The 12,049-nt window shown below is 42.2% G+C and overlaps 1 protein-coding gene across 7 annotated transcripts in view; it reads right to left on the bottom strand.

The window, feature by feature from the left end:
* Positions 1–12,049, bottom strand: part of WASHC1 (WASH complex subunit 1) — a 43,279-nt gene that overhangs the window by 10,861 nt on the left and 20,369 nt on the right. For 6 of the 7 annotated variants that reach the window (XM_071768908.1, XM_071768884.1, XM_071768863.1 and 3 more), the window contains one exon: positions 54–165. The exons of the other annotated variant lie outside the window; for it this stretch is intronic. In XM_071768908.1, coding sequence (XP_071625009.1) covers positions 54–165 — 112 coding nt within the window. The remainder of the gene's footprint in view (positions 1–53; positions 166–12,049) is intronic. 7 annotated transcript variants of the gene reach the window in all.

Below are 12,049 nucleotides of genomic sequence, written 5' to 3'. Positions count from 1 at the left end.
TAAAAGGGTGAAATGAAGAAGGGACACCATGCAGCCTTCACTGAAGTCACTACCTTAATAGCCTTCTTGCTGCCCTTTATCTTCTCAATCTTGGCTTGGGCGAGCGTGACTCTCTCACCAATTGCCTGAAGCTGTGCCCGGCTTGCCTCCACCCGCTGCGAGATCCTAGGAAGCAAGCACCTTTCTGTAGATGAAGAATTCACAGCCAGAGATTTTTTGGCAACAGCCAGTACCTAGGCACTCAGGAACGGATGTGAAAGTGGACTGGATTGTTTCATACAGTAAAATGGTGCTGCTTGAGATACGCTCGTCTCGGTCTTACTGAGAGCTTCAGGTACTCTGACATAAAGGCAGGTCTAGTCCATGGCTTGTAGCATAATGTTCCTGCAGCTATTTGAGATACAGCAGAGAAAAACTAGAGAAATGCATTCTTTTTGCAACACCAGAGTGCCATAAGACTTAGGCCTCCCTGCAGGTGCTGCTAACAAGAAAGCCACAGCCAGTTATCAATTGACAACAAATTTTAAATAAAAATGACTGGTTAAAAATGAAAGGCGATACATGCTAATGAGCAGATTTCAGGACTCTCAAGGCTTATCCTGTTCTCTACTACACCAGCAAATCATTGCACAACTTCTTCCTTGTTGCTTTGCAGCTTTGTGATTGGGTTTCCACATCAGTTGAACAACAGTAGGTCCTCATTTGGAGCGATAAAGCATGCTAACTCTACTAATTTTTGCATTACTTATCAGCACTAAAATGCTTTGGATCTGAGATGAAAAGCACTCTGTGGAAGCCAGGGATAGCAGTACCTCTGTGTTCACCACATGGACATATTCCTTTCCCGCAAAGCCTACAGCAGACACCTTGCAGCCAGGGGCACAGCTGAAGCTGTCAGGATGTGAGGCACAGTCACCACCATGCTGCAGGAACTGTCACAGAGGCTCAGCCAGAGGTGAGGAGGGACACTGGGACCAGACATCAGCTACAGGTAACTATGGAGTCACCTTCTCAGAAAAGACCTTCCTTCTCCATGTATAACTTGCAGGTTCTCCTTAGCTTCAAGGTCAAGAGCAAAAAACTGTTTTGAATCTTCACTAGATCCAGCAAAGCATGTTTTTATGGCTATACAGCCCAGAGACATGGAGACATGGAATTTTGCTTCAGAACTGTATTGCAGCAATGAGTTCTGCTGGATCATTTTGTGCCTGTAGAAGTACATCTCAAGTATTGCCTTTAAGTTTCAACAAAAGTCCCTTTTTACTTCTGAGTAGAGCTCCTGTGCTCCTTTTCCCCATGCTGCCTGTATAATTCCTTTTAACAAATTTGACATGAGCAGTGATCCATGATTCCCATTTTCAAACTGTACCAAAGCCATCTTTTCAAATATTTTCGTTCTATGCAGCACATTTCCTGTCACAATACAGAAATGGACCCATTAAAGGCCCGCCATTGTAGGCAGTGAAAAAACAGCAAGAACAAGCAGCCTACTCAACTTGTATCAATCTGAAAGAACCCCACTTGTTTTTCTAAATCTACCTTTAAGTGTTTCTGTTTGTTTATAGCCATGTTCCCCCCTTCCTGGAGACATGAATATCCTTCCTTATGCATATGGCAGGAGAGCACACAGCCTGTTTCTACTTTTAGGAGTGGGAGATGAGCAAAACTGAAGCTCATGAGATTCTCCCTCTCAGAATTATTCCCCATTTCCCAATCCTTTTACTTTAAACACAGCCTAACAGCTTGTATTTTGTACCAACACGAAGTACAAATCTGTTCATGATTTCCTTCCCACTCCCTCCCTCTGTCTCAGTGGAGTAAGTCCACATCACTTAGACACTAGATGGGTTCTCAGAGTAGTTTCTGTTGTTTCTTTCAGTGCACATTTCCTAGCACCTCTCTGCAGCAAATTTCATGTGTCACAGGGCTGTCCCATTGCCTTGTTTTGTTAAACTGTGAGATGCCTCTGAAGGACCTAAGGCTTGCCTTAACTGCTCTCCCCAGCAAATTTTCCCACCTCACAGTTCACCTCTTTTCTAGATGTTTCATAATTGTATTGATTGACACTCTTTCCAGTACTGCTCCTGGGGACATCAGACTATTTTTACTTCCTTCAAAGCTGAAAAAATTGGTCATTTATTTCTGCTTTGCTGCTCTCCCTCAAATCAATGATGCAATTTTCCCTCTCACCTGTGAGTAGACCCCTCTCCTAGAAGAGCTCAACAAAGCCTTCCTGAAGCTCCACATAAAAGCAAGGTATCAATTGGCTTTTAGTCAGTACTTTGCTGGGTCCCAGACACAATTCTCAGGGGCTGACAAAGCACATGTTTCTCTCCCAGAAAGATGTGTTAATCAAACAGTTATGCAAACTCAGGCCTGGAAACCAGTAACCATTTTCCTCCCTTCTACTCCATGAATGTGAGTGGGTCAAGTGAGGCAGTCAAACACTTCCCTCACTCCCCTTCCTGCCCAATATTATTCTTAGTGCTTCACCAGGCATCAGCCTCTTTCTCTCCCTTCTCACACTTGCTCTTTTGCTAGCTGTGAGGAAGCAAAGGAGATCTTGAGGAATCCCTGTTATCCTTATCTTTCAACCACTTCCACACTTAACATTCATCCTTTAAGACATTAGGTTTGGAAGAGGAATGGTGCCACACTTTCCTCTATGCCCCCCCCGCCCCCAAACATGGGCAGTGCACTGGCAATTACAAAGTGCTTCTTGGTGCTAGAGTAGTGCAGGAACAGCATCAGGGGAAGAAGAGAAAGCAAGGCACCTCCCAGCTCCCAGCACTGCATCATTTAAGGTTTGCTGGATAGAACCTCTCTTAAAAAAGAAGCATCCCTAAAACCAGAGCATGACTGGCAATTACTGTGCTCCAGCAGCACCAACACTAATTGAGCATCCAGAAGGGAAAGAGGGAAGATATCTATAGTTTCATCCATCCCTACTGTCCACCAAATATAGCTCAGGGTGATTATATTAACCCATAAAAAGCCCCTATCAGACAGACATCCTGCTCCTAATCACAAGAAGCTATGGAAGTTGTCCAGACCCAGCTCAGGTATTTCACACCACGATGGCTCTTCTCTAAGGCACCCTGTCCTGTGATCTCCTAACTGTACAATTTGATGTACCACATTGCACAGGCTTTAGGAGATCTGCCAAAAACCTTCACTTGAGATGATGCAGGCCCACAACACAGAAGAAATACACACCAGTCTACATAATCATTTGTTTGTTGCTGAGCAAGATTACTACGAAAATGATTTAAATACCCTCAATCCAACTAATTAAAATACCACTTGTACAGACTCCTAAAAGTGCACGACTGTTGTGCATATACAGTTCAAGATACAGCTGCATACACTAGTTAAGAGATAATACACCATATTGATACTGAAGAAACATTTAAAAAAACCCCAAACTATCATGTTTGTGTGTCCTCCAGCAACTTTAGTATTTCTTGGAAATTCTAGTATTTCTGTGGAAACTAGCTTTACTCCAAGGCATCAATTTGGTGTTTGTAAGGAAAGGAAACAGGAATGGATGGAGGAGGCTGCTGCCAAGAATTTCAGGGGCAAAGTGTTTGAAGCAAGGTGGCATTCAGACCTTAATGGCCATTTAAAGAGTGTGTTACTGAGTAGCATTTGTTTGAAAGGCAACTGCAGTCAAGACAGGAGGTGAAAGTGTTAATAAAACGGCCCATTACTGCCCCTCAGAACCCTACACTATGACAACCAGAAACACCAGCAGCTTCGGAACCTACTCCATGCCTACCCTATTAATCATTGCTGGGTTATTTTGCTCTCGGTGCTCTCTTCTGCTTGAGAAATCCCCTTAGTTAGATTCAATGTGACTTTGGAGTTGCAAAGAAGCAGGAGGCATACAGGACAGCCCCTCCCTTTGGGCAGGATTCATGCTTCAGGAAAAGTGAAAAAGGGGCCTGCAGAAGAAAGGAGAATACATCACCTGCCTTCAAATCCTGGGCATTGAGCCAAGCCAACCTTTCCTCCCAATGCTTTTCTTTGGGAGAGTAATACATGCGGAGTTAAATCTATCTAGCAGATTATCTCTTAATCCACAGAGATTTTTATTTTTGATCTAAGCAGATATTAAAGTCAATCTTTCTGCTTCTTTGATTCAAGCTTTCACTTTATCTCACCCATCCAAAATCTCTTTTTGCAGTCAAACCCCCTGCACCTCATCCACAACTTAGAACTCATTTCCCTTTTCTCTGAAAACCCTCACTCTGCTGCCTTGAGCTCCTCTCCATTTTAGAGGCAACTCTCTCCAACACCCACATCAGGGCCCAGGAAGCCTTCCTCCCATCTCACTGCCTCCCTTGTTGGCCCTGTATCCTCTATACCACCTGCAGCCACAGAGCAGATCACTTCCTGCTATTTCATTAGAACTCCTCTGATAAATCTCACGTTCAGGTGTCTACTGAGTAAAGACCTCTTCTGCTGTGTCAATGTCTGCTGATGGGGGAAAAAATTACTGTTTTCTTACTCCCACAATAAAAAGATTTGAGGCATTATAAATCTGACATCCAGGACACTGGCCCTAGCCTGTCAGCACTGGCAATAATATCGTGTTTTTATGAAGGTTTCCAAGCACTCCACAATGGCAAAAAAGAACTGTAATTTTTACCACGTATATTTCCTAGGGATCAAACAACACCAGAAAAAAAAAAAAAAAAAAAAAAGCAAACCAACTTTTAAATCAGAGAAGGTTTACAGACAGGCTGAAAGATTCCCAGAAAGGTGGCTGAGCAAAATTCAGATGGAAGAAAACATCACAGCAGCAGGAGACCCTTTGCTGTCTATGTCGGGTGTACACACCACCCAAAAGTGATGGAGATGACAGAACTTAGGAAGTGGAAGAAAGAGGCAAGCTCCACAACAAGGTAAATGAGAACAGCAAGGCAACAGAGGCTGGGAGAAAACCTCTCTAGAATATCAAAGAACTTCAATTTCATGTCTGAAGTACAGAAGTAAGAGATCAACCAAGGAGAAAGAACATTAAGGAGCAGAATGAGAAATGAAGTTGCACAGGAGGATAAGGCAGCCCAAGTATTAAATTACTTTTTCCTTATATGAGGACTGTACACATCACAGCAAGTCAGGCTTCTGATCTCCGCCCAGCCCAAGCTCCATCCCTGAGAGATAGCAGGGGGATGCTTGGCATTGCTCTTCTAAACTTCAGGGCACATACTGTAAATTTGTTCTACAAAACCTTGGCTTTTTGCCTAAAAGTCAAGCTGGTTTGGTTTTTTTCCCTTTTCAACCTAGCGTGCCTTTATTAAATTCCTCCCTTACCGCAGAGGGCATGAATTAGAAGGGATGAGTTTATAGTTCTTGTATTTTATTACATCCCCAGACTCTCCAAGCAGCTGGTGCTGGAGCAGGGTCAAAAGGAAAGATAAGAGTGCTGGCTGTCATTCATCCCTCCACAGCACCACTGCCAAAACCAGCATGATGCCACTACTGATGAATTAACCTCTAGGACAAGTTTCAGTGTGAGACAACTACCTGCCAGGGGAGGGCAGACAGCGTCCCATGATGAAGGCAGCAGAAAAAGGTGGTGCTAAAGGAGCAAAGTGTTCATTTTTCTTAGGCTACCAAGCCCCTTCCTCACCTGCTTATTTCCTGTGGCCCAAAGCCACATCACTGCTCTCTTCTACTTGTATGCTAAGGAAAAGAAAATCTCAAACTTTTTCACGTTTTAATTTGATCAAGAAACTTCTTGAAAAATGACCATACATTTTTATGACTCCTCAGGCTGCCAAAGTGATGGGGAAACATCAATACTTTGCCCCTGGTACCCATAACTCAGCACTTTGATGCACAATCCACTAGACTGAAGCAGACCTGGAGAGCTAGGTTGGAATATCTAAGCATGCTCTGGCTTGCTAACAAAGGATAATGTTTTATGAGGCACTGGAGTGTGTTTTAGTCTGTATGGATATTCAGACACACTGGGGGGGACCAGCTCAGATTTCAAACAGAAATGACTGGCACAGTCAGAACTGGGCTGTGAGAAGCTTGGGCTCTCCTCTCCCCATGGCCAGGCAGTGCCTCTGCCCCAGCAGCTGACAGCTTTGCAGGATCAAGATGAAGAGAGCAAAGGAAAAGCTGATAAGGTATTTACTTTTTACAGCAATACAGGGAAGCATTCACAGCCAGTTCTCAAAGCCAGACTTTGAAAGGCAGAAAGCAAAAATGCATGGTTTTATAAAAAGCAAAACACATTCCACGACTCAAAGAAAGATCAACTTGCTTGCTTTCTGCTCTTCTCTCTCCATATTTAAGCAGTTTTTAAAGTCTTCATGTCTGAGTAAGTGTAATCAGAATCTGTCATCATAGACCATCTCCGACAGAAAAAAATCCCAAGTGAGACAGTGTAATCAACATTCCTTCCTCCATTAAGAGTTTGGGTATTATACTAATTAATGTTTATCACACTTTGATTGCTCCTTGAGCCTGATTTGCAGGTGTTTCAGCATTCACATATTGCCTCACTCCTGTGATGCTGAATGGCTTTGCAGATTGGAAAGTGATCAAGGTTGCCAGGTTATCCTCAGCAGGCTCTGGCATACATCACTCTCTACAGGTCGTGTTCTCACACAAAAATAATTTCATTTTGATTTTAATCTCCCATTTCACAAGGTGCTCCCACTACTGTGAATTAAGTTTATGTAAAAATAGAAACTTAAAATTTTTACCTATCATCACAGCACCTTCATCTCTTCCCCTGCAGCTTCTTGTTCTCCCTGGTGAAGCAGATTGGTTTTTTTTTTCCCCAGGTTTTTTTTTTTTTTCCTTCACAAACAAGTTCTTCTTTATCCTTCCAAACTTTTTACTTGCCTTCCACCACTGACTGATCTGAAAATGGATGTGCTTTCCTTTCTTTAGAAGAAATATTTCATAGGTAGAAACTGTGTTTGCAAATAAGTTACACAATTACATCTTCTATTTAAAGGACACATGCTACTTTTGGTCAAACTACTCCATTTATAGTGTTAAGTAAATAAATAAACATGACAGGTGTTGTTACCATCAACACCTGGTTGTTACCAGTGACAACTTTTGGGAAGGATGCTCTAGCGGGAATAACAGGAAAAAAAAAGGTCCTTCTACAAATACTTCTGGAGTTTCATAGGTAACTTTTTGAGTTCCTCCACTGGCAGTATGGAGGCAGATACTGAACACCACTGCTGAGCTGCTTCCCAAAGGAGAAGCCATAGGAACAGTTGAGAAATTAGGCAGCAGATGCTCTTAAGTATAGAATCATATAATAGTTTGTGTTGGAAGGGGCTTTTAAAGGATATATCTAGTCCACCCTTCCATGCAGTTAGCAGGGACAGCTTCACCTAAACCAGGTTGCTCAGAGCCCCATCCAACCTGATTTTGAATGTTTCCAGGCTTCTACCACTTCTCTGGACAACCTGTTGCAGTGTTTCACCACCACCACTGTAAAAAGTTTATTTTTTTATATCTAGTCTTAATCTACTCTTTTTTAATCTAAAACCATTACCCTTTGTCCTATAGCTATAGGCCCTGCTGAAAATTTTGTCCCCATCTTTCTTACAAGCCCCCTTCAGATATAGAAAGACCACAATGAAGTCTCCCCAGAGCCTTCTCTTCTCCAGGCTGAACAAACCCAATTCTCTTACAGGCTTTCCTCACAGGAGAGGTGTTGTAGTACTGGTACTAGTACTGCAACTAGTAAAACTTATCTACACTAATCCTTGCAAAATTCTCACAAGTATTTACCCACTGAAGCTCAGTCTTTTATAGTAATAGCCTTACGTGTTGTGGGGTTTTGGTTTTTTTTTTTTTGGTTTTTTTTTTTTGGTTAAACACTTTTGAAAGGAAGGCTAATTGTATTTGGATAGAATTTTACAAGACTGTCAGAAGTAAATTTTGTTTCCATGTTGTCTAAAGTTATGGATCTTGTTTGACAGATAGCTTGAGAAGGTGTTTTGGCACCTTGTAACCTTAAATTAATCAACTCTGTGCACAAACATTAGGTTTCTTTTTCTCCCATCTAAGCTCCTTTCTTAGAATAGCCAGAGATCTTCCTCCCTGTCCCCAGAGAACAGAAGAGTCACAGGAAATTTAAGAAGTGGAGAAATGCCCAGGTGACCCCGTAATGAACTATTTTTGGGGGTAGGAAGAGCTGAAATGTTTATAAAGGTCTCAGATTCCTCTGGATCACTGAGTGTAGAAGAAACTCCTTTGCAGCCTTCATTTGGACACCATTTCTGACTCTACACAAACAACCCTTCTGTTATACAACTTGCTCTGAATCAGCATTACACTCCACATTTCCTACCAGCAGTAGTCACAGGAGAGTCACAAAGCAGCCTGGATTTAAACATCTGATCTGTACTTTCTTCCCAGGAGAGGTTGCAAGAGAAACTCACAAGCCACCAGGCCAAACAGATGTCTCTTCTGAGTTTCACCAGAAGGTAGCAACAGTAGGAGATGAGCACTGACAAGTCCTCAGAAGCCTCCCCTGCCCTTTCAGTCTGTGTCTCACTTGAGCCAAAGAAGCCTCGCCACATTGCCATGATAATGTGGGAAGGAAGAGCAACATTTCCTGAGCCTTCTTGCCCACTGGCAAGGCAGTCTGCAAGAACTCAGTGTGGCACAACAAGAATGTGCCTGTTTTATAGCAGATCAGGCAGTTCCTCTTCATTCCCAGCTTCCCCCCATACCTTCTTTGTGGTTTTGAATCAGAGTTCCTGACCAAGGGAAGTAGCGCCCAGTTGCGCACGTGCGATAAGAACTGATTCAGTGAACATCCCTGGAGACTTTACGATGGCACTTCCCCTGATGTGTGCCCAAATCTACCAGGTAAACTGAGCTCCTGTTCATTGGGATGGAGGCTTTTCATATCCACACAGCACGTAGCACAAATGCTGCTTCCAGTCTATTTACCTCTGCTACCAAAACAAGCCATTGTCGCCAAGACCAAGAATGCTGATCAAAACACAGCTGCCTCCAGAGCAGAAAATGATGCCTTGAAGTTCAAACTCTAAGAATTCTCCAAGAAACATCCTGCTTTTCTTCTAATTTGTCCACCACATATGATATGCTTTCTGAGAAACAGTTACCAGCCCTTTACTAGTTAGAAAACATCATTGCTAACTACATCTTTTTCCCTTTCGCATTCATGCTTAATTTGAACTTCTTCTTATAATAGATCCTTCTCTTTCAATACAGGTCTCCTTCTTTTAAAGGAAAGATTTCTTCCCATATTTTTTCAAATCAAGATTTTCTTTCACAATATTTGCTCTTCAGAAACAAAAGTTGTTTAGTGTTACTTCATTTTCCTACAATGAATTGCAGTCACACTCAAATCTCAAAAGGCACCTTCTGTGATATGCCCATCAACAAGCTAATTTGAACATAAGTGCTTCTTCAACAAATAAAAGTAACTCCTTATGACATATTATCCATCTAACATCTTTCCTGAGTGATTACAGCACTTTCTTGAGTGATTTCTAGTTACTTTTCTCCAGAAAACAATGGGCTCCAGGAAGATTTCTATAACAGCATCAAAGAGCACTTGCCTGTCTGCTTGGACTGACAGCTGCTCTGTTATTTCACTGAAAAAGTCTGTGGCTCATCAGTGATCAGGCATCAGCTTTAGAGCAGTTCTAGAAACAAGATTTGATTTTCTGTACTGTCCTTTCAAAACTCATCTTCTCCATGTAGTGACTTGCAACTAGTCATTAAGAATGGAAATATTAGCTTCACAATAATACTAAATTTGTACAGCACATTATTCAAACCTCCTTCCCTACCTCAAAACATACAAGATAGTAAATAACCTCCTTCCCTACCTCAAAACATACAAGATAGTAAATTCATACATTTTAATGGCCTAACCCCTTTCCCACTGACATACTCACACAATAAATGTTCTCATGGACCAATGCCTTTAGGAACAGTTGATCCCCTGGTCCCAGCTAAAAGCAAGCATGAGAAGTAATGAAGGGCATGATTTTGGCTGTGGGGTTGTTTAGTTTGGGGTTTTTTTGTTTTTTTTCCCCGTAAGTTGCCCACGTGCTAGAAAAACCAAAGAAAACCCTGCCTTGAGCTCAGTAACCTATCAGAGTTGGGAGCTTCTCACCTTCCCTCCCTCCAAAAAGTCACACAAAGACTGAATTTGTCCTGGAATCAACAAAATCCAAGAAGATGCTTTCAAAAGTAGTGTTGTTGAAACAAAAGAAACCCAATTCTTCACCCAAAGAGAAATTAATTGTGGAGACCATGAACTTTCTAGCTTCTTGATGCTGAGCTACTGGAATGACAGGCATGTTATACATATTTTGTAGATAATCAGAAAGGCTACTCCTGCTGCACTACTGCAGAGCAGAAATGCAACAGCTTTCCTTCCTCTTCTGAAAGGAATGTCCTCTTATGCATCTTAAGCCCCCCAAGCATGTCGTCTTATTCAGCTTTCATGGTAGATATAAAAAATTAAAGTCCTAGAAGTAAAACAAACCCAGGTATTTGTATTTTAAAATGTGTATTAACCCAGAATAGGAATAATATTCTTGGATAAAGTAAGAATCGAATCCAGCTCAGAAGATACTAAATTACCCACCTGGGGTTTCTCTTCACCATCTAAATCCTTTATTTCTTGCTCCAAAAATAATTTTTACCCCCTCCTCTCCCTAATGGCACAACATAGTGGATTCCCTCAATAAAATGACTGCTTAGAGGATTTAGGTGGAAGGAAAAACAACAACTCTTTCATTAATATCTGCAAATGGACCTTTATCTCCAAAACCACAGCTCTGTCTTAACCATCAGTTGCATTAATACCCAAACTCCGACCTACCCCCATTTGGAAAAGCCCAGGGAGGGTACCACAGCTAGTCAGAAAGAACCATGGAAAGAATTTAATCCACCAGCCAAGTGTGAAGAACAGACCTTTGGCACTTGTGTTTCCTCCCACAACTCACCCTCTGTGTGCACACCCCCACGTATATAGGAGGGAGCCTGTAATGCACATTTCAAGCCACTCAGCATTATTTTCCAGACAGTTTTCTCCACACTAGACCCCTGATGGAAGTCATGCCTGTAAAACAAAGTGACTTATTTGCATCTCTTCCTCCAGGGTTGACTTGAGTAGACAAAACTCATGAACAGGAACCGAAAATTACTCTAATACATGACTTAAAGTCCAATGTCTGAAGATGGTTGAGAAGGCAGAGATATCATTTTGTATAAGAACAGAATGACATGGCAGTCATGTCAAGAAGAGAGGGAGTGGCTAAGAAACTAGGAAAAAAATGAACATTTCTTTTCATAGACATGACCTACTGCTGTACAAAATCTCAGGCACTGCACTACCCATCAAGTGAATCTGGATCCTTCCAACCTTGCTTTTAAGGAAAGCAAGTTTACCCTGGTGCACAATGAACGTTCTAGAGTTCTCCAGAATACCCTTGTCAGGGCATTATTACAGTGGGAAGACACTGGGGAAGCACAATTAACACTCCCATGCTAAAGGACTGCAGCCATGAGACCTCTTTGCATTAGTCAATTCCTAGGTGCAGCTGGAATGTCAGTCCCACCTCTGCTCTCCGGGTAGCCCTCAAGGTCACTGCCTGAACCCTGAATTGACATTGACATCCCATTAACCTCCTGAGGGACAGGCACCACAGCTGTGAGCATAACACAGTCAGAGACTCAACTCTAGTCCAAGTCATTTACCTTCTGCCCTCTAAAACTTCCACCCTTTGCCAAATTTTTTTACTTCTTTCTCAAAGAGCTCTCAGAGCTCTTGCTATGCAGAAAAGCCTGCTTTAGGGTTCAGAGGGGAATTCCCTTCTCAGCTGCTTTCAGACCATTATGGATACATCACCACTATTATTATTTCTGGATACGTCAATCTCATTCTCTAGGATATTACAACTTTCAGTCATTTAAAACTTCCCTTGATGAGTCAGGAAGGATTTCTCAAGTTTATGAACCACAAACATCAGCTGCTTCAGACCCTGCTGCATTCAGCTTCCAAGAGAGTTAT

Source organism: Heliangelus exortis, chromosome 1, assembly GCF_036169615.1.
Source record: "Heliangelus exortis chromosome 1, bHelExo1.hap1, whole genome shotgun sequence".
Taxonomy (NCBI): Eukaryota; Metazoa; Chordata; class Aves; order Apodiformes; family Trochilidae; genus Heliangelus; species Heliangelus exortis.
This window is presented reverse-complemented; position numbering and strand designations above follow the sequence as displayed.